Source organism: Talaromyces atroroseus (genome assembly GCF_001907595.1).
Source record: "Talaromyces atroroseus strain IBT 11181 chromosome Unknown scaffold_6, whole genome shotgun sequence".
In the NCBI taxonomy this organism is placed as follows: Eukaryota; Fungi; Ascomycota; class Eurotiomycetes; order Eurotiales; family Trichocomaceae; genus Talaromyces; species Talaromyces atroroseus.
In genome coordinates, this window is record NW_017971438.1 from 1,369,215 (window position 1) to 1,391,375 (window position 22,161).

General features: G+C 47.2%; 5 protein-coding genes across 5 annotated transcripts in view; 2 read left to right on the top strand and 3 right to left on the bottom strand.

Moving 5' to 3' along the window:
• UA08_05390 (hypothetical protein) overlaps nt 1-7,210 on the bottom strand; it is a gene marked incomplete at both ends in the record, with an annotated part of 10,125 nt that extends 2,915 nt beyond the window's left edge. The window contains 10 exons of the mRNA XM_020267707.1: nt 29-91; nt 484-746; nt 803-864; nt 919-2,649; nt 2,701-3,087; nt 3,146-3,241; nt 3,295-3,351; nt 3,697-3,857; nt 4,290-4,419; nt 4,490-7,210. Coding sequence (XP_020119455.1) covers nt 29-91; nt 484-746; nt 803-864; nt 919-2,649; nt 2,701-3,087; nt 3,146-3,241; nt 3,295-3,351; nt 3,697-3,857; nt 4,290-4,419; nt 4,490-7,210 — 5,671 coding nt within the window. The remainder of the gene's footprint in view (nt 1-28; nt 92-483; nt 747-802; nt 865-918; nt 2,650-2,700; nt 3,088-3,145; nt 3,242-3,294; nt 3,352-3,696; nt 3,858-4,289; nt 4,420-4,489) is intronic.
• Nucleotides 7,211-8,803: 1,593 nt separating this feature from the next.
• UA08_05391 (hypothetical protein) lies at nt 8,804-10,236 on the bottom strand (the record flags this gene model as incomplete). The annotated part of the gene is made up of 6 exons (XM_020267708.1): nt 8,804-9,208; nt 9,271-9,420; nt 9,471-9,596; nt 9,664-9,916; nt 9,979-10,123; nt 10,185-10,236. The coding sequence occupies 6 exons, from the start codon at nt 10,234-10,236 to the stop codon at nt 8,804-8,806; spliced, it is 1,131 nt and encodes a 376-aa protein (XP_020119456.1).
• A 1,210-nt stretch (nt 10,237-11,446) lies between these two features.
• UA08_05392 (hypothetical protein) lies at nt 11,447-15,347 on the top strand (the record flags this gene model as incomplete). The annotated part of the gene is made up of 4 exons (XM_020267709.1): nt 11,447-11,482; nt 11,512-13,544; nt 13,614-14,622; nt 14,676-15,347. 4 exons carry the CDS (start codon nt 11,447-11,449, stop codon nt 15,345-15,347), a joined length of 3,750 nt encoding a protein of 1,249 aa, XP_020119457.1.
• A 904-nt stretch (nt 15,348-16,251) lies between these two features.
• UA08_05393 (Polyadenylate-binding protein, cytoplasmic and nuclear) lies at nt 16,252-18,550 on the top strand (the record flags this gene model as incomplete). The annotated part of the gene is made up of 2 exons (XM_020267710.1): nt 16,252-18,344; nt 18,406-18,550. The coding sequence occupies 2 exons, from the start codon at nt 16,252-16,254 to the stop codon at nt 18,548-18,550; spliced, it is 2,238 nt and encodes a 745-aa protein (XP_020119458.1).
• Nucleotides 18,551-19,301: 751 nt separating this feature from the next.
• UA08_05394 (hypothetical protein) lies at nt 19,302-21,612 on the bottom strand (the record flags this gene model as incomplete). Its single annotated transcript, XM_020267711.1, has 3 exons — nt 19,302-19,868; nt 20,045-20,072; nt 20,102-21,612. The coding sequence occupies 3 exons, from the start codon at nt 21,610-21,612 to the stop codon at nt 19,302-19,304; spliced, it is 2,106 nt and encodes a 701-aa protein (XP_020119459.1).
• Nucleotides 21,613-22,161: the final 549 nt, after the last annotated feature.

The window sequence follows — 22,161 nt, forward strand, 5'->3', positions numbered from 1 at the left end:
TTTGCACCGAACCTAAGTACAGACTGACTACTCTGCTTCCGGCGGATCGAAAGCGAAGGCATCTCTAGCATTTCATGGTCGTTCAACCTTGCTGTAAAAAAAAAAAAAAAAAAAAAAAAAAAAAAAGAGGCCGGCCTAAAAGATATATTGGAGTATGCTGAGAAGTTGCAAATGGTAACTTGTTGAGATCGAACTTTCTTGCTTCTGATAGATTACAGTAGTGGTGGGGCTCCGGATTCAATTCCGACGCGGGGGGTAGATCGATATACCCGGCGGATATACATGCACTAAGCGACATATATACAAGAAAGACAAGGATACACATAAGATCGCGATAAAGCTGCAACGAAATGAGAAACTAAAAAGCTGTTCACGAAGCGAGGAGGATCATCTTCAACTGCCCCCGTTAAGTCCTAGAAGCCCATCTAGTTAGACCAGTCTCGCGAAAAGGATACATTCACGTCGAAACAAAGGAGTTCATACCTGCAGCGTATGCGAGATACCATGTACGTGTAGCTCCACCATCGATCCAGGTCATGTTAAAACCTGAAGTATTGAAGAAATCGTACGATTCCCTCGGATCTATGATTGCGTAGTTGGCGTATAGCACTCCTTTCCAGCCGCCAGATGTGACTGTCGAAGCTGGAGTGCACGAATTGGTAGCAAACATGGCATCCCACTCTTGTTTCACAAAGGTTTCATTGCGTGTGTATGCAGAGGAAGGCAGGAGTGGGAGCATATGAATTCTAGGATTTGTTAGCATAAATTCAGCGTACGGCAAAGTTATATCAAATCCACTGACCCTTGGATGAACTCGAGGTTGGTGCCAAAGTAAGTAGTATGATGGGCCTTGTTCTCGAACAACTACATTGCTAGTTAGCTAACAGAGCAAGGAGCAGCGATATCCGCGTTACTTACGATTCCAGTCACTTTGTTATCGCAAAAGTTGCTCGGGTGGTTTGAATTGCCATCTTCCATGAGGAAATAGTTTTTGAAAGACCGTCGAAGCAAAGCCAGCATCAGGTTCCCTCTGGCTTCCATACTCTTATCCCCAATGGTCTTCCCCCACATCTTAATGGCATATGCAAACATGGCATCTTCCGATGTCGACTCCTGATCTTTGCCGTCAGCCGAGGCGAACAGACCCTTTGCCCATGAATGCCCATGAAACCAGTCGAATGCTCGTGAAAATGGGAACGATGGATCATTAGTTGCAGGGTTGCCAGCATCTCGAACCAACATGTTCACCCACGCCTTATTTGAGTCAATCCAAGACGGGTCTAGGGTGCCAATGATGGCTGCAGCGTGGATGAAGTATCCATAGTGGAAGTGATGGTCGTTGTATCCCGAATTCCCAAAATCCTGGTTCAAATCATTCGTCTCATATGCCGCACTGGATACCACGCCTTTCCATGACTCGTCATATGCCAAGGGAAACTGCTGCTCATTGTTCACGAAGCGCGCAAAAGCCTTCTTGAGACCATCGAGTGTAGCTGACGCACGATCTGGATCATCGGCAAGCGTATGAACTGTGTATACTAATGTGGCAAACTTGCTCAAGACTTTGCCGCTATAGTACATGCTGTTCAGATTGCTTTGTCCGTCTACGTCGGGTGTCAGCTCGCTGTCCGCGGCGGCACGAATGGTCTGCTGAACGTCCGAAGAGAGTTGGTCGATTTTGCCAAACCTTGGTGACCATGGCGCAAAGTCTATGTCAATTGGCAATTCGTCTTCAATCATCGTCCAGCTGTCTGCCGCAACAGCGGTCATATTGCCTTTGGTGGTAGAGCGAAGTTGAACTGGTTGTAGACCAGCCCTTGTCTGCGCGTCAAATGATTCAATGTGATGCGGCAAGGCAAACATTAATAGAGAAGTATTGCTATTATGTCCCACCTTGTCCCAAGTCAATTGATACGTGGCTGTCGAATTACTCACCACTCCAGAGATACTGGCCGATCTGGCATAGACGCCAGCACTTCGGTCGTACACGCCCTCTCCTACATCGCCGGCTGGATTTTTTGCGACTTGCAAGATGCCAGAAAAGTTGCCTGGTCCTTGGATGGTGGTGCTTGACGTGAAATTGAAATCCGGCAGCACCCCGTTGTCGTTGTCAGGTGTGACATAAAACAGCCAACTTTTACCATCTTCCAGCGTCACACGGTATTTGTACGATCCTTGGCCAACAGCGCCAATGCACACTAGGTCTCGAAAAATGATAGAGCTTTGAACAAGTGGCTGCAACCCCTGATAAATACCGGTAACGAAACCCATACCCTGAAGAACAGGGAAAGTGATGCTTTGGCTTGACTGGTTAGAGGGCCGCAGAATAACATCAGCCGAGAATCCTGTTAATCGATCCGTGTTTAGAACGGTAGAATTCCCAAGTTCACTGGCTGATAGAGCGATAGATTGCAATCCCACAGGGTTCAGGTAGTATTCCACTGGTCTTCCGGGAAGAACTTGGCTTTGGTTGCCATAGACCAGTTGATCAATGTCAGTATGCGAGATAGCCAGGCCCCAACTCGCCGCATTCCCAACACCTCGGCACCATGCCAATGAGTAAGGTTGAGTGAAAGACGAAGTCGTCTGGTTCTCCAGGAAAAAATTCGCGTAGAATTTATTTGTCTCTATTGGGGAAGTAGTGTTTACCTAGTGACTCCTTGTTAGAGCCAATATAAGATAGGACATACTAATACTTACAATCCCGGTTCGGGGAACAGGGTGATCTTCCTTGGTTGCAATGTTCGTTGGCACAGCATCCAACGACACTGTTTCAAAAACGTCTTGCGCATCCATTCTTTGGAGAGAAGCGGGAGATTTCGTTGCAGAATGAGATGGTGCTTGAATTCCTAGACTGCTGAGTAATGCAGGTAGACTTGTCCTTAATGAGAGGATGGCGGGATTTGCGCTGACAGTCACGGTGATTGTTTCCACAACTGTTGTCGTTTTCACTGCAGCAAAAGGAATAATAAAAGACTGAGAGGAAGTGAAGTCACCAAGCGACTGGATGCTGTCCAAACTAATGGATGGATAAGGGAAAGGGGGTAACGATGGATGCCCTTCTGTCTCCAATCTAGACTCGTAAATCTGATATCTATAGTATCAGCATCATTCGAGGCCATGTGCAAATCACGCAAGTACATACTCCTTGCGTCTGGATATTGGTAAGCCTTGCAGACTGGGGAGGATACAGTGTTCTAAAGCTTGTAGCACTCTTTGACACAGGCGTACTCTTAGGGATCTGACAGGTCATCATTAGATCTTCATTAGCAGAGTACAAGAAGCGTGACATACTGAATACGCAGTTGGCGATGGCGTCAGATATGGATGGCCCGATGTGACCTGGACGGTCTGAGACCATGTTAGTATAAAAGTCAGAAGAAGAGTTATATAACGATCCATGGTGATGATGTTGGAAAGTAGGTTCCAAGAGCGAATGAAAGCTCTCCAATGAACCAAACAGTATGTTCATTCAACAAAGGAGTGACAAGGCCTTCTCTTCTCAGTCGGCCATGTACAATAAACGAGTGAAATACCAGTGGCGTGGCGCATAGAAAGCCACGTTCAGGGCGAGTGGGAGGACAGATTCATAAAAAAAGCAATGTCGCCGGCCCAAAAATATCGCTGATAGATATGGAACGCGCGGCGTGCGAACAGACAACCCATTATGTCGAACGCAATGCACACAATACGTACGTACCTTTGAAGATTAATCGAGGGGATAGAGTTCAAGAAGGAATGTGTGAGAGTAAACAAGATCCCATTTCCGGCCGGATTGAAGACATATGCATGCTTAGGTATGCTGTCTGGGCCAATAGGAGGGCTTGCTCCCCACCACCGCCCATGCCGGACGACGCCTGGCATACTCGGTGTATATTCTCACGTTTTTCTGGGTTCTTCCTGCGTTTTTCATGTGAAATATCTATCTATGGCTGTAGGGCTTGGTGCGAGAGCAAGGGGTTCCTTCATGGCTTGCGTGGAAGCCTATCCATAGGTATCTCGAATGGGCCTCAGCACATCACATTCCATGCGCACGCTACGATAGATAATGCGTACGGGAGAGAAATACCTTAACGTGTTCATAATTGCTACTTCTATGACCTGTGCTGTGCTGTCGTGGAGATAATAACTATTTCCAGAGAGGAACCTGACATAACGCCGCGATAATATATACATTGCACACACGCCAACCGACGTGTGAATATCGTCAAATACTCGCCGAGTTTCATCTGTAACTTAAATGAGCGGCCGTTGCATGGGTTTGATGATGCCTTGCTTAACCAGCACACGAGGTTTGGTGGACTCGTGGAACGTGTCCGATGTAGACCATTCAGGCCCAATCGGTTGACGAAGAGACCTCTCGTACTGCTGCTTGTTCTCAAAAGGATGCGGCAATTGTGTAGCCATGTATTTCACGTTCTGCATGAGAAATATCAGTATACTCTCGTCGGGTGATAAGAATAGAATGCATGTACAAATCAATACATACCTTCTTGACTCTCTTCTCGTTGATGATCACATGTCCGAGTTTCGCGTCTTTACGCTGCTCAGGCTTGATCCCTTCAACTTTGGTGAGGAACCGCTTCTGACGCTTTTGTTGCTTCTTGCTGATGCCGGCACCAGTCCAGCTGCCCCAGCCCGGTAATGTGTTGTCAATGATCTTGTCGCCTTCTTCTTCAATAGCCTCCTCCTTCTCACGCTCAAAGTCTTCCACAACATCGTCGCCGGCGAACGCTCTTTTTACGAGATCATGGTTCGTCAAAAGCACTGGAGCATCGTCACCATCACTGTCACTGCCTGAGTCTTCTTTCTGGATAGTAACTCGAGGCTTTTGAGTCTTGGGTTTCTGTGACTTTTGCCCGCTTGAAGCCTTGTTGCCATTAGCCGCAGCCGTCTGCTCTTGATCGTCAACGGCGATGTTAATGCCTTGGTCGGCATCGTCAGTATTGCGTTTTCTATTTGTGCGAGTATTTTGAACAAGCCAAGGATTCTCGACTTCTTCTTTCTCTGCCTCTTCGATAATTGGTCTCGACTCCTTGGCCTTTGTAGGCTTGGATACAGTTCCGACCTTCGGCTTGGCTTTGCTTTTGGCGAAGCCGGTAGTAGTACCTCCTTCTGTAGCCTCATTTTCAAGATCCTCATCTTCAGAAGCAATGGTCTCCTCGAATTCATTCTTACTGCGAGATCGAGCGGGATCTTGCATTACGGTAGGCTTAGAAGCACCGAACTTCCTTCGACCACCCTCTTCTTCCTCAGATAGATCTTCTTCGTCGCCATTAGCTTCACGCCGTAGTTTCTTTATTTCTTCTTCGTTTTGTTGTTTTCTGCTAGCTTCGGCCTTTTGCATGAAGCTCATAGACAGTAGTTTTGAATGTGGTCCCGCCAGCTCCGAGTCAACCTGATCATCAAGAGCATCCAAGTCTCGGTTTATGCGCCGTGCCTCCGCCTCAGAATCTGCTTCTTCATCCCATGCGTCGGCCTCATCTTCCGATTCTGAGCTTGATGATCCAAGGTAATCTTCGTCGCCTGTCTTGACATTGCGTCCCTCAATTCGCCGTTGCAACTCTTCATCTCTCCTGGCCATATCGTTCATACTGGAACGGGCATCATCATCCCATGCAGCACGCCCGGTTTCTTTCAAGCTCTTAGCCCATTTGCTATCTTTGTGTTTCGTACCCATTCGGGCCTCTGCTCGTCGACGATCAAACAATTCTCTTTCTTGTTCATCGGGATCGATGCCTGCCTCTATTAAAGCTTGTCGTTCCACTTCTTCCATCTTCTCGCGCTCCTTTCGATGCACGCGACGATACGATTTACTCTTGATCTTCTTGAGCCTTTTCGCACGTATTTCTTCCCGGAAGAGAAGATCGCGGCGTTTCCGGAGCTCCGCAGTCCTAGCACGAACTTCTTCCAGTGACATCTTCCTCGTTTCCAATTCCTCGGCGGCCTGAAACTGTTTCTCGGCGGACTTTTCGCCAGTCGCCAGGCCACTTTCCACGAGAATGGATTGTATTGTGCTTTCGAGATCTGTCTTGGGTTCAACCGGACCAAGTCTTGCAACTTGTTGCTCATAGGGATCCGGAAGGGGGAACGAGATATGCTCGGCTTCGCGATTTGCTTTGACTGTATCAATCCATCTGTTCAATGTTTCTTTGCTCTTTTCATAAGCGGCGGCTCGATCTATTTTGTCTTGTTGTCTTTTAGACAAAGGCGCAGTCAACTTTCCATGAGATCCGGAACTAGCACCCTTGGCCGCCGGAGCTGAGCTTAAATGCTTCAAAGAGCCTTTCAATCGAGAATCAGTCACCGAGGACAAGAGATCCGAGACAGTAAGCTTCTTAGCAGATGTTAAGCCATACTCTGTTGGCACTCCATTCTCCTGGCCATGAGTCTGTTTTTGAGACTTGACTTTGTCATTGCCAGTTCCTAGAGAGCTGACAAAATCTTGAAGCTTGGAAAGACCGTCACCTTTCCCGTCTCTTTCATCGTCGGATACAGAAAGATCAGTGTCAGAATCGCTATCACTTTCTTCCTCATCGTCACTGTCGCCCTCGGATTCGCTATCCGACGCAGCGCTATCTGACGGTTCATGAACGGGTGCTGGCTTTTTCTTCTTAGTTGAGACCTCATTATCACTTTCATCCTCTTGTGCGTTCATATCCCAGGCTGTAGCCAAATCTACTGCATCTTCACCCAAGTCGTCGTCGAAATCTTCATCATCATCACCGGACTTCGCATCGGATTCGGATCCTTCCGAAAGATCGATGTCGCCTCGTCTGACAGTGTTAGGCTTTCGTTTAGACTTGGTCTTGGGTTTGGTGGAGCTTCCGCGGAATGTGAAATCTTCAAAGCGTTCTTCGTCACTGCTCCCCAGTGCCTCATCACTATCGATATCGCTGTCATCATCGCTATCGACCTGGCCTACTTTCCACTCATGGCCATCACTATCGCTCCCATAATCACCACTGGACGCCTCGTCGTCGTCTGTTCGGCGACGTTTTGTATCCGCGATGTCGTCTTCGTTGTCTCTTTTACGCTTAGGGAAATCCTCGACTTCGCCCAAACGATGAGCCCGGACTTTTGCTTTGGTCGGAAACTGATCTTCAGCAATGGCAAGCGCATTCAACCCATTGTGTGCCTTTCTCTTTTGCTTCGGCTTTTGAGTAGTGTCATTGCGAGACTTCAAAACATTTGATACTCTGCCAGCCATGACTCTTGGTTTGTGTGAAAACCAATACCCAAAGATCCTAGAAACGAATCTCTGGTATCCTTTTTTTTTTAAGCTATCAACAAATCGAGTGGGGCCGATCACTCTTTTTATTTTTTGCTTGAGATTTTTTTGTTCTGCCGGGCGGAAAGCTGCTAGCTCGACCGCTCTCCTTGGCGCCGATGCCAACTTGAGCCGGAGACGACAAACACCATCGGATTTCTCGATACAGCAATCTCTTCTTTTCCACAACGCCAATACGGCTTAATTTACTCCTCAATTGTGCCAAATGAAGCCATCTCAGCCTTTGTTGGCGCGGCTGCGTCTCACCACAAAACAAGTCAATGGAGGTTACTACAAGGGTAATCGGACCGGATCAATGGGTTTTTTCCTCAAGAGCAGCACATACATAGTCGACCGCAGAAAAGCGCGTCAATACGTTGTTCCGGAGTCTCTATCAGATTTCAAGGTTAGCTTCGTTTGCAATTGGAGAGAAAAAAAAGAAATGCTCACAGTCTTGTAGCTCACACCTTTCGTCACCAAATCATTTCTTCCCACCCGGTCAGAGTACACCACAGAAATAGTCCGAGAAGGCAGAAAGACATATATACCCCGCGCGCTCAATGGAGAAGACTATCTACGGTTGTGGCAACAACGCAACCCCCGAGAATACCAGGAGTATGAGTCAGATTGGAAGGGCAAACATCAAACTTTGGATGCGCAAAACAAGAAACGACAAGCGCAACTAGAACACTATGAAAAGGTTTATAAGGAGAAGAGGAAGGGTAAGGGTGGGCGCCCTGCACTCCCACAAAAGTTACGACAATTGCGAGAGACAACAAGCTTTGGCCCCAGCAAGCTTTGAAGAAGCTTGCGCTTATTGAAGGAAGATGTCGTTTTTCCTTGTATATGCATGGCCAGCTCGATATACTGGTTAGCAGTGTGATTGGCGTTACATGGCATTTTTTGGTTATCCTCTTCAAGTTTTTATTTGTATAAATAGGTACAAATGCGTGTATATTATTGGGAAAACAGGAAGAACAAGAAGATATCTCGGCAGCTACCAAAGTCGAACAATCATTAGAGAGAAACCATGTATTACAATGAGAGCTCTTTGGAGCTCAACACTGGAATTTGATCATTATACTTAGGAAAGAGGCGGGACTTATAAGGTAACGCTGAACTGTAAATTGAGTCCCATGATATAAATACTCACATTAATGGTTCATACGTAACTCTCTATAATCGCTTGGTATCACTTTTATAACATAATATACATTGCCGAGAAAAGTCAAGAAAAAGAAAAAGGAAAACAGACAACGAACACAAGCTCTAGTAATACCGTTGGCCATATTCCGAAGGAGAGTAATCATTTCCTGTACTAGAATAGCCATATCCTGTGTTGACATTGAACTGGCTGTTTCCAGTCATTGGCTGTCCGTAGTACGCCATTGGCTGTGGATGTTGTGGATTTACTTCTGAATAGACTTGCTCGTCATGAGTTGCGGGTATCGGTTGATAATTGCTCGTGACGGCGTGCTCTTCGTCATTTGTGTCGTTTAGCTCGTCTGTTGAAGACTTCGGCTCTGGCTCTGGCTAGTGGTCAATGGTCTGCTTCCGAACATGCACTGTGCGTAGTAGCTTGCCCATGTGAATGCTGTCCTGAACCATTTCCAGCGGGTTCAAGTAGGCGGCCCACGCCTGGATTCCAAAGCGCCCACCCTGGTAGGATCCCTGGAAGGTTCTGTTTTGTCTGTTTGCTTCCGTGATTAATTCTCCGTACTCATCTTGCATCTCGAGAGAATCGTTGGCTAGTTTGTAGTTGTTGCTGTTGCTGTTCAATTTGTACTCCTTGGTGCTATAGGCCCATCGGATAAGGAATGAAAATGGCACCATTTGGACACAAATGATCATGTTGGGCAGTCCAATGTGGATGTCTGCGTAACTAATTGATGATGTTTGGTGGAGAAGGTTGGTTGACTCAAGAATCATGAAGGCAACCTGATTTTCAATCAGACATTCTGTGTGTTACATAGGTCCAAGTCCAAAAGGGTATAACTTACTGATTCAAGAAAGATCAAACCGACCATGAGTTTGAAGGCCAGAAGTTTCCTCAGGGGGTGCCTTTCTTTCATGTAGTCTTTTGTATGTTGGTAGAATCTGAGAATAGAATTAATGGCCACCGTAACGGAAATATTCGAGATGACTTCGATCTGGTCCTTGTTAGCCGCTGGTGTCTGACAACAAGATGGAATGAACTCACCCAGATATGAGCATACTCTGGCGAATCAGAAGCAAGGCAATATCGGTTGAAGGACTGCGTGACACACTGAGCGATAGCACAGATACACACAACGAGTGGGTACTGCATCACGCAGTAATAGGTGAGCTGTATCAGTTGTAGCAGTTAGTATTCTCCAGTCCTGAAAAAGTGCTTCGGTAAATCTTATTTGTACCTTTAGGAAGGAGACGCCCTCTCTGTATTTGCCTTTTTTAAACATCTTCTTGACCTTCAGGGACCCAAAAAACGAGAACTTCTCCTCAGCAGTCGGTGCGAGGAACTCAACGAGAAGCAAGAAGAAAGCATAAAGGGCGACTGCCTGCCAGACTTCTGTCCACCCATTGAGGTAGACATAGCTGCTAGGAAAACAGATGGGAACAAACGAGAGAATGGCGTAGGATGGAAGCATATGGCAGATTCGCATAATTCTGTTATCAAAGCATATTAGATGCAATGCATGCAGTGCCGATGAGGTAACATTAGAGCTTACTTGAGCTGTTGATTCGGGTTGCTGAGATGACATGCATGCTCGCACATCAAACTGACCATCAAAATCACGACAATCGCTGTGCAGGCACCGGACAATATCATATTAAAATGCCAGAAGCTGAGCTGGCCAACAAAAGGCGAATCATCTAGAGAGTTAACTTAGGATTAGCGCGCCACCTTCCTCACCAAGTGGAAGCAAAAACGCACATTCAGTCATATGCTCAGGCGTGCTGCACGCGGAGCCGCTCAAGAACGCCATAGCTGGGAAACTTTTCAACGTAGCTGTAGTTCGTAGTTGGAAAACAACCTTGGAAATACACAGGGAGCAAAATGCCGGGGTTGTCTTCCAAGGCGGGATTGGAAGCTAAGTAAAGATGATGGGAGGACATGGAGTGGAAGGGAACCCGGGCCAGTTTTATATCCATGGCGCACGATACATCCAGCTTGTCAATTCCTCTATCAAAGTTGTCAAATAAACCTTATCCGTCCGAGCTACATACCCGTATAGTAGTAAGTTTGCTTAGAGTTCCGCGTGTTCTGTGGTTGTGTGCTCAGCTCGTCGATCTCCCCACCGAGCTTGCAGCTCATGTCCTAGAGAGTAGCACAGCCTAGTGAACATTCTGAAGACTCAAGAGGCTCCTAGGGCTAGCAGCCCATGTGCGAAGAATCCAATTGAATTGAGCCTTTACTTTTAGCTCCATGCTGTCCACCGCCCCAACGGAGCCAACACATCACAGTTAGAGAAGGCCATGATAGTTGTTGCAACTAGGACCAAATGAGTATATCTCGTGTCGAAGACGCCAAACAGAAGAGGCATTCATTATGGCAGCTGTACGAGAGCATTCTCACGCTTGGAAGGGCAGCTGAAGGAAGGAAAGGTGAAGCTTGATGGTCCTGTCCTTGGTCAATGACCCAATGTATTGAAGAGTTGTTTGGCCCTTCAGCCCTCGGCCGTATGACAATGCATGGCGCGCCTAAATTATAGTTAGGCGAGACTCGCAGAGCATGCCGTATCCAGTTAGCCCCGGTGTCCGCAGGCCTTGGCAGCAATACGCGTATTCGACTGTTTATCAATACTATGGAGTATGCACCATCGAAGTGCCTGAATTTATATCAAGCTAACGATATCTTTTCTGTTTCTATGGACGCTGCGGAGATGAGGTGGTAACTTGCCAGTCCAAACACTGAATGCTTATCAAATCGGTCGTGAGCATCTGCTTTAAGATACGATATTTGACAAGGGAAGTCTAGCCAACTGTCGGTTATCCAGAAAAAAAAAAACATATAATAAATAGTCCTTTATCATCCAAAGCATACAGCGAAAGCACACCGCCTCCCGTAGTCTCCTTGCCATTGGTCCACGCCCTGCGGATTCTGCCACCGCCCGCGCATACACATTTAACCCAAAGAGGCTTAGTGTGCTCTCAGGCTCCTCTGCTGCTGATGACATAGCTTTTGGAACAAGAACAATGGAAAGCATCCAACTCCTTCTGTCCATCTTCCTTGTACGTCGTTATGCTGATCTGTCTCAAAGAGCGATGAATCAGAATATTGGCATCCCCAACTTGGAGTTGCTGATTTTACGATAGTTTCGCCTCCTTCAGAGAGAGCCATGTTTCAGTCGTTTACCGGGAGCTCTCGCCGCCCAAGGCAGGTGAATCTCGCCGGCCGCAACGTCAATCCGTTCGCTTCGTCTTCCGCATCAGCTCGACATTCCCCTCACGGCCACGGCGCCCAGAATACACTTGCTATTGCCCAGCAGGAACGATTGATCAGACAACAGGAAAGAGTGCGGCTTAGCTCGGCTCGCGTTCTGCAAAAGACATGGCGGGGCTATCTTAGCAGAAGAGCGACCCGCAACGCATGGAGAGTGGAATGGGATACAAATGAACAGACAAGAACAGCACGGAGCATAGGATTCGAGAATGGCGGCCTTGATCAGCTCTCCACGACAGCCGCATATGTGTCTTTGGATCAATGTCGGCTACAACTTAGACTGCTGTTGCAGTTCTTTGAGCCTTCGAACGAAAGTGATGCGATAAGACTTCTTTACTTTTCAAGTGCACTGAAAAAGACTCTCGAAGAGGTTTCCGCCATGTCAGATGAAGAAGGGTGGACGTTGCTTTTGGCTCGACTAGCCAAGGCTACACTGCGTCTTGCCCTGAAGCTGACATCCGCAACCAGAAATTCTCACCTCCCCGGCGAACTACTTCTTCAGTTGCTCTGCTTCTTGATTGGACTTATCCCGAGACAGATGGCCAAACTCGCCGAGGAGTATTATACCGTCATGGTGGCGCTGACTACCGATATCCAAACGCTTTCGAAGAAACTGAACTTCTCGATCGACCACCTCGTCACTAGCGTACTCGCCCTGTTACAACCAATCACAGCAGATACCTCAAATGCTTATGAATGGTTCGCTCGGAAATACCTAATCATACCAGACCTCGAAAGCCATATAGGCCAGCTTGATATGATAGCATCGAAAATCAACTACAGACTCTTGGCAAGATCCCTGGACTCTTATGCACAAGGCATTCTTGGGAGACAGTTCACAGATGACGATGTGGAATCTCGCCTGTGGCTCTTGGCGTATTTCATATACTTCCGCCGGTCTGCAGTTAGCGGAAGCTCAGCGCAAGAGGCACCAGAACCTGAATTTGTTAAAGTAGTTTCAAGTCTAATAAATTCAGTGGCGTCGTATGTATCCAGACGCTTAGAACCAGATGACCCTTTGGATGCCGAAGAAGAGCAACGCCAACAATTACATCCTTTCGTTGAGAATCAAATAAACAGCCTTGTGAATCAAAGTAGCATCACGGGCTTGTTGTACAAAGTTCGGCCTAATGAACCTCAGGTTGGAGCTAGTGGCGATTCAGAGGATGCAAAAGCTCTAGCTTCATATGCTCTCACACTACTGAGAGTTTTTCCTCGTCGCGGTGATGATATTCGGATGTGGCTCTATCTGGGATCGACTACTTCAGCAGGTCTGTCGACAACTCAGCCCGGCGTTAGAGTACCTGCTATCAAATACTTCTGGAAAATGAGCAACGCGACTGATCTATTTGCCAAAATAAGCCGTGATTCGACAGAGGTTCTACCATTGCTGCGACCTTTATCGGGAGGCGATACGGCAAGGGGCATACAGCGCGAGCAGGACTGGACAGTGATCTTACTATTTCTGGAATTATATACCTTCTTGTTGAAGGTGATGGATGACGAAGAGTTCTTTTCAGGAGACTCATTAACGACGATGGATTCAAAAGTCTCTTGGACAAAGGAGAGCGCACTGCCCTTGAAGGACGTGAAGGACTTGACAGTGTTTCTTAAGAACTTAGGCTTTACTCTGTATTGGAATGCGGCGGATCTCAATGAGACTCAGAATGTCGAAAATACAAGTGGGCTCAAGAGTTATTTTACCCCTACTGGTCAACAGGAGCCTTTGCCCAGTGTCCGAGACCTGGAGCAAAGAAACAAGGAGAAGGGCTTGCCTGGAGTCACCGGCATTCCACTGGATTACTTTAGAGGCTTAGTGACCGGACTCCTAAGGATGATACACGAGCGCGAGTAAGTCTTCCTGTCGATTTTAATATTGTTTTGCCTTTTTATATGTATTCTGACAATCTAAACCTCTAGTTCGCGCCGTAAATTCCTCCCCGAGGGTCATTGGCTCATGACCTCGCGCTTTGACATGGAAGGTTTCATTTCTGCTGTTGTTGCCGAAGAAGAAAACCGACACCAACTTCAAGAAGACGAAGAGCATGATAGCAATAACTACATGGATGATCTGCCTTATCAACCACTCGGCTTGATCGGTACGGGGCGAGCTCAGCAGATACAGCGAATGCAAGCTTTCAGACGTCATCAGCAACAATCCGCTCGCCGAAAACAGCTGGAAGCACTTGCTCCGAGGCTAGAGATACTGAGGAATATGCCTTTTTTTATTCCTTTTGCCACGCGAGTTCAGATATTTCGAGAATTTATCTATCGAGATCAAATGCGGCGGAGGGAAGGGTTTATTGAGCCCGATGCCTGGCGCATGTCGGTCTCTGCTGCCTCCATGGGTCGCCTCATAGATGGAGGAGCTGCTGCGCGAGATATTCTGAGTCGCCATCATGCTAGCATACGCCGTGAAAGTGTATTCGAAGACGCATTTGATCAATTCTACGAGCTCGGAGAAGGTCTCAAGGAACCGATCCAGATAAGCTTTATTGACCAATTCGGTTCAGTAGAAGCTGGCATAGATGGCGGTGGAGTTACCAAAGAATTTTTGACCAGTATCACGAATGAAGCCTTTATGTCAACGAGTGGTCTTAATCTCTTCATTGAGAACGATCAGAATTTGCTTTATCCCAACCCAGCGGCGGTGGAGCAACGCAGAGAAGTCTTGCGCGAATTGGGTCTTGATGAAAACAGTCTTCAGTTTTCGGATGGCGTGCGAGATCTGCTCAAACGCTATGAGTTTCTGGGACGTGTCATAGGAAAATGTCTGTATGAAGGCATTCTAGTGGATGTTCATTTTGCGGGCTTTTTCCTGCTCAAATGGGCTTTGACTGGCGGATCAACATCTGCTCGAAGGGAATCAGCATATAGGGCGAATTTAAATGACTTGCGGGATTTGGATGAGGGACTTTATCAGGGATTAGTATGTTTACGAAGACCTACATTGGCTTTTGCAAGATCACTAATAAGCTGCAGCTCCAATTGAAAAACTATACCGGCGACGTTGAGGACTTTTCTTTGAACTTCACTATCACTGATACAATTCCCATCCCGGGATCCAAGTCTCGTATTGTCACGAAAGAACTGAAACCTGGCGGTGCTAACATTGCTGTCACTAATCAAAACCGGCTCGTCTACATCTCCTACATCGCTCGTCACAGGCTTCAAATCCAGCCAGCGCCGCAAACGACAGCCTTTCTCAAGGGACTCGGTGACATAATTCAGCCTTCATGGCTATCAATGTTCAATCAGTCGGAATTACAGACGCTTGTCGGAGGCGACGCTGGAGAAATAAACGTTGCCGACCTGAGGCGTAATACTCTATACGGTGGCGTATACACTATTGGCGATGATAACGAAGAACACCCGACTGTTCAATTGTTCTGGCAAGTAATGGAGGAATTGTCCAACGAAGAGCGTCAGAGAGTGCTAAAATTCGTGACTTCGACTCCACGTGCGCCCTTGCTCGGGTTCAGTCACTTGAATCCACGCTTCAGCATTCGAGATTCCAGTGACGACCAAGAGAGACTGCCCAGCACCAGCACCTGCGTTAACTTATTGAAGCTCCCTCGATATTCCACCGCTCAAATCCTACGGCAGAAGCTCCTGTATGCCGTTAACTCTGGTGCTGGATTTGATCTAAGTTGATTCTGTCCTTGTTACTAGATAGTTAAAGTACATTGAATGGTTGTGATTCTCGTTGCATAGCCTAGGCGCTTGTTTTATGTGCGTCTTTTGACGAAACGCTCTTGGTGCGTGTTTTTTTAGCAGTATCTATTATCCTGTCGAGACTCGTAGATTGTCCGTCATTGTCTTCTTTGTTATTCGGCGTTCCAACTAGCATGCTAGCAGGAGTCAACGAATTTAAGTCCTTTGATACAAATTTCAATATTCTGGCGTAGTCAAGCAGGACTCGGTGGCGGCTGGCTCGCTAACCCACGGGCATCACGTGACAGCGGGTGCAAAAAGAACAAACGCTGAAAGAGAAAAAAAAATTTCTGAAGTTCCGCGATTGCCTAAATAGGTTAGCGGCTCACAAAATTTCCCTTTCACCTTTCCCTAAAAGAAAAGCACCAAAGGCGATTCCACCACTTGCCACATCCCTCACTGCTAAAGGATTTGGCATCTTTCTTCCCCTCCTCTTAGTTCTTCTCTTTTCACTTCCAAAAAAAACCCAGAAAATCCCAAAAAAAGCGAAAAATCTTGAAAAATACAGATTTCATCCTGTGACTGCGTTGTTTGTGTTTAGAAGCCACCACCGGTTCCTTCCACAAACAATTCTTCCCTCGTCTTTGAGTCTGTTGCTCAGTGGGTGCATACGACTCGATTTTCTGTGTGCATCTTCGAAGTCGTACTATCGTCTCTCGAACCGGGTTAAAATCTCCTCGATCTTTCAGCTTTCCTAACTGTATGTTGCTACTGCCCTCAGAAGAACGCATCTCGACGATCATACGCTGAAGTCTTAAGTGCTGGTACGCTTGAGGAGAACAACATCGCATGCTAACTCGTGCTCCATCTCTTGATTTTAGGAATAATTACAACAACCTTCAACATGTCTGCTGAAGTGTCCACAGCCCCAGCTGCTGACAACGCCAACGGCGCTGCCGACTCCAACGGCACTGCTGTCAACACCAATGTGGCCCCTGACACTACGACCAGCGAGTCGGCTACCACCCCAAGCGCTAACCAGCCTCATTCTGCTTCGCTCTATGTTGGTGAGCTAGATCCTTCTGTGACCGAGGCCATGCTCTTCGAGCTTTTCTCCTCTATCGGACAAGTCGCCTCTATCCGAGTTTGCCGTGATGCTGTAACCCGTCGCTCTCTTGGCTATGCGTACGTCAACTACAACAACACTGCTGACGGTGAGCGTGCTCTCGAGGACTTGAACTACACTTTGATCAAGGGTCGTCCTTGCCGTATCATGTGGTCTCAGCGTGACCCCGCTCTGCGCAAGACCGGCCAGGGCAACGTTTTCATCAAGAACTTGGATACCGCCATTGACAACAAGGCCTTGCACGACACCTTCGCTGCCTTTGGAAACATTCTTAGCTGCAAAGTTGCCCAGGATGAGTTTGGCAACTCCAAGGGCTACGGTTTTGTCCACTACGAGACTGCCGAGGCCGCCAACAATGCCATCAAACACGTGAACGGCATGTTGCTCAACGACAAGAAGGTGTTCGTCGGCCACCACATCTCTAAGAAAGACCGCCAGAGCAAGTTTGAGGAAATGAAGGCCAACTTCACCAACATTTACGTCAAGAACATCGACCTCGAAGTCACTGATGAGGAGTTCCGTGAACTTTTCGGTAAGTTCGGTGATATTACCTCCGCTACCATCAGCCGGGATCCAGAGAGCGGAAAGAGCCGAGGATTCGGTTTCGTCAACTATGTCAACCACGAGAACGCTCAGTCTGCTGTTGATGAATTGAACGACAAAGACTTCCACGGTCAGAAGCTTTACGTCGGACGTGCTCAAAAGAAACACGAGCGTGAAGAGGAACTCCGTCGCCAATATGAGGCTGCTCGTCTCGAGAAAGCTTCCAAATACCAGGGAGTCAATCTATACGTGAAGAACCTCACCGATGACGTTGACGACGAGAAGTTGCGTGAGCTTTTTGGTCCATTTGGTACCATTACTTCTGCCAAGGTTATGCGTGACACTGTTGGCGCTTCTTCCGATTCTGACAAGGATGAAGCCAGCAAGGAATCATCTGAGAAAGAGACCGAAGAACCTGAGAAGGAAGAATCCCAGGACAAGGAAGAGACCAAGAAAACCGAGAAGAAGGTATTCGGAAAGAGTAAAGGCTTTGGTTTCGTCTGCTTCTCTAGCCCCGACGAAGCATCTAAGGCCGTCACTGAGATGAACCAGCGCATGATCAACGGCAAGCCTCTCTACGTTGCTCTTGCCCAGCGCAAGGATGTTCGCAAGAGCCAGCTCGAAGCCAGCATCCAGGCTCGCAATACTATTAGGCAACAGCAGGCTGCCGCCGCTGCTGGTATGCCCCAGCCTTACATGCAACCTGCAGTTTTCTACGGACCTGGACAACAAGGTTTCCTCCCAGGCAACGCTGGCCAGCGTGGATTGGCTTTTGCTCCTCAGCCTGGTATGGTGATGGCCGGTATCCCTGGTGGACGACCGGGCCAATACCCCGGTGGCTTCCCTCAGCAAGGCGGTCGCGGAATCGGCGGACCTAACCAGCAGATTCCTCAGAATTTCGGCCAAGGTATTCCTATTGGAGCCATGCAGGCTGGTCCTGGAGGCATCCCCAACGGCATGGCATACCCACAAATGGCACAGGTTCAGTTCGGTCGTGGTGCTGGTGGTCGTGGACAGGTTCCTCAAGGCATCCCTCCAAATGTACCGGGAGCACGTGGTGGCCCAGGTTATGGTCGTGGTGGCGTTCCTGCTCAACAAGGCCGACCTGGTCAAGGTCGTGGTCAAAACGCCCAAGCTGGAGCTCCCGTTGCCCAAGAAGGAGCCCCTGGCTCTCTTACACTACAGGCTTTGACTGCCGCTCCTCCAGCACAACAGAAGCAGATGCTTGGCGAGGCTTTGTACCCTAAGATCCAGGCTCAGCAGCCTGAGCTTGCTGGCAAGATCACTGGTATGCTGCTTGAGATGGAAAACACCGAGCTTCTTGGCCTGTAAGTTTTTATTACTCCAAATCTCCGCTGTATCGGTGACATGTGTACTGACTTGCGATAGAATTGATGACGAGACCGCTCTCCGTGCCAAGGTTGATGAGGCTCTTCACGTTTATGATGAATACATGAAGAACAAGGGAACTGACGAGTCCGACGCAAAGCCCAAGGAGGCTGCCAAGGAGGGCTCTGAGGAGAACAAGTCGTAAGCAGCTTATCGCCTCCATAAGTGGTGATTTGCGAGTACTTCGCACATAATGCACTGCGACAGCTTCTCACCACAAGCTCGATTTGACTCCCATGTTATCTTTAATGATTATGCTCTATTTCTCTATTATTCTCTTTCTCAAGTTCCTATTTTCTCATTTTTTAGTATGACTTTTTCTTTTTCTTTCCTTTTTTTTTTTCTCTTTTCTTTCCCTTATTCTGATATCCCCGGTCTTCGGTAAAAGTTTCTCTCTCTGCAGTTGGATTCCTCCATTACTGCTTATGTGCTTGTGTTGGTTGTGTATGGTGATAAGGGTAATGAATGCCTATCCTTTTTTCCTCGAACCAAATTTTTATCTCCTGTTCTTCTATTTCTAGGATAATTAGGGTTGAAAATTTGAGAAAAAGGACGTGTGATTCATTTAAGGAAAGAAAGAGGGCGATATGGTTACTTTTTTCCTTTACTTTCCAGAAAAGTAGCATCGACATACCTGCTGCCTGCCTGCTTTGGCGAGGTTGAGTCTCTGTATTGTCGCTATCAACTTCGGCCATCATCAAAGTAACTTTCTTCCTTTTTTCTGGATTGAAAACCTGACGTCGCTGTCTGTGGGTGGGCTCAATGAATGGGTTTGTATTATAATTAAATTTGTTAAGTTCGTAGATATGTCATTATGTTGTGTTTATTGAATGGTTTTCTGCCTACCCAGTAGGAATAATTAATTTTTATATCTAAATATGTATATTACACTGGTTTTATTGATGGTGGCTTTCGAACGCCATCATCTGCTGAGGCGACGTCTGGCCTTGTGTGAAGGCATCAAATAGCATGGGATCCCAAGACGAGTTTTGAAATAGGTCTGTCATGTTGAGGTCGAAATTCGTCGTCAGAGAGGATGATTCATTAAGCCATTGTAGGTCTTCGAATTCGCTGACAGTCATTGTAAGAGGAGGCTGGTGGAGTTGTTGAGAAGTGTTGGTGTTACTATCTGCATTCTCGTCGGTGTTTGTAGTAGAGGTGAGATGTTCCTGTTGGATAGATCGACGCGATCCGTTCATTATTCTTGAGGAAGAAAGTTGTTCGTCGGGTTCGTGTTGAGGTTGTGTTGGTGCAGAGGTTATGGGGAAGTTTCGTGGATCTGTGAGTGAACTTGGGATTTCTTCGTTGGCTTGGTCGCGCTGGTATGTGCTATGATCATCCCGATCAGGGACATTATCCACTATTTTCCGTCTTTTGTTTCCTTCAAATGATATATTATGCTCGGTTTGATAGGTGTGTTCTGATCTGGTGCCAATTGTATTCGAGCAGTCCTGATCTCCACTCTGGCGTTGTATATTCAGAAGCAAGTATGACAACGCTGTATGGCAATGCTTGGCAATTTCCCATTGCTTATACATAATCTGCAATATACTGCGGCAATAACTGATTTCTCTGAGAATATAAAGTTAGGACTTGGATATTTTAGGCTGCACATGTGGATACTAGACAAATGACTTACTGGCAACCTTTGAAAAGGGAATATTGTCCTAGTTGACATGCAAAAGCAATTACTAACCCAGCCATGTATGTTGCAGATAGCAGACCTGGCCAAAAGAGAGCCTGGCCCCTTGCGAGCTGTGTTTTCAGCGAAGATAAGATATTCCTCGCAGAACTAATGCATATCTGCAGACCAGAGCAAAAGTCGGGTGACGAGGGCTCAAGTGATAGAAACGGCCGATTGATGCAGAGAATGAGATGCTCGTAGAGAATAGAGAAGAAAGGGCTTAGGTCGAAAGAAGATTCTTCATTATGAGAGTGTGTACTTAGGTCAATGACACTCTGCTCATTAAGACCCTGTAGAGCGCTTGGCAGATTATTCCACCATTTGTGGACATCAGATACGAGGAACAACACAGCGCTGCGGCGCACCTCCCGTTTATGTATTGACTTATGGAATAGCTCCAAAGCCCTACCAGTGAGATTCCCATACATGACATAGCCCGCCAAGATGGCTTCCCGATTTAATTGTTCCTTCTGTGGGGATTTTGAGGAAGACCAACTCATGTTTTGCGATAAGTTATCTTGACTATTGACATTCGTGGCTTGTTCTGAAGTTCTTTCAAGCTGAGACGGATATGATAACTGGGCAGAACTGGAAGTTCCTACTACATGACACTCGTGAGCCCCAGGAAGGCATACGTCGATATCAGAGTCCTGTAGTCCCAGAGGCAAGCCTAACGCCTGGCTTAAATATCGGTCAACCGCATAAAAACACCAAAAAAGACGTTTCCGCAATTGACGATCATGGGAATTGAGCTGTTGATACCGGTAAGGACAGCGATGAAAACCCGCGTGAAGGATAGATCGCAAGATTGCTCCACCGAGCAAAGATGCACTGCGAAGGGACATAGTAGCCACAAGATACAACTGGAGAGCCAGAAGAGCTTGGAGAGACAGTATGTCGTGGCGATTAACAAGTACATCGACTAGTTTGAGTGCACTCGCAGCAGATGTGATCTTTGATTCCTGTGCAAGTCGAAGGTCCGGTTGAAGGATACTGGAAATATTGAAAACACTTTGAAGAATCGTGGTCCAACAAGCTCTGCTATGTTCCGACATCATGTTGGAAAAACCACTGTCTGTGGCTGTGCTCTCCGAATAAAATGCCTCCATTGCTTGGAGGAATGTCGGTCCATGCAGAAACGGGAACAAAGGATGCCACAGCTTGAAATACATCATCATCAGTTGCCGAGCGTTCTCAAGTGCGGGTGCCTTTCCAAGGAGGTGTGCGATATGGGGGTCATAAGTCCATGTTCTTCGTGACTCTGTCATTACTCTGCTTCTGGTGTCATCTTGCTTCACCTGGGGAGACTTTGGCGGGCCAACTATTGTGTCTTCAGGAGCCGGAAATTCCGGAGCTGGCGCTGGCGACGCCTGATAGGGCCCAAGACTCTTTGCAAACGCCTGGCGCACGGTATTAACGAAGAAAACACCACTGGAGCTTCCTACAAAATGACTTTCGTTATTGGAATGGGTGATTAAAGACCCAATCTCTGATGATTTGGAGATCGCGTCTGAAGATTCCATTTTGTAATTGGCGTAGCTTAGAGAGTAGCAGCGTCAAGAGTCAATCGAAATCCATTGATTATCCATTTCGTTGGCTGCGATGGTAGAACTCGGTGTAACAATGATGTTGCGTGCTTCTCAGCTTCATTTCCTCATTTCACATGGCAGTATCCATTGCGACTGATGTGATGATGCTGCTGGAGAAGTTGAAGAGAGTGGGGAAAGAAATCATTGGCTGACATTAATTCATGGATGCCTCAGGCCAACAAAGCAGTTTCCCCGTCGGCTCCAAAACGCAACATCAAATTATTTCAACCTCTGCCATGTCGCCGTTTTTATCTCGAACCAGCCCTCCTTGACTCTTAAAGGTATTGAGCCACTCAGCCATGTTAGTTGCATCGAATCCGCCCAAGAACAAGGCATCTCGGATTACGACAGCCTGCAATCCGTGCCGGTCGCGGAAGCAGAAGGCATGTAGCACATTGAACTGTTGTTGCACTGGAGCTCAGATGCTAATTATTAGTTCTTATTTTCTAGTGCAATGGGGACAGGTTGGTTCATCATTCAGTA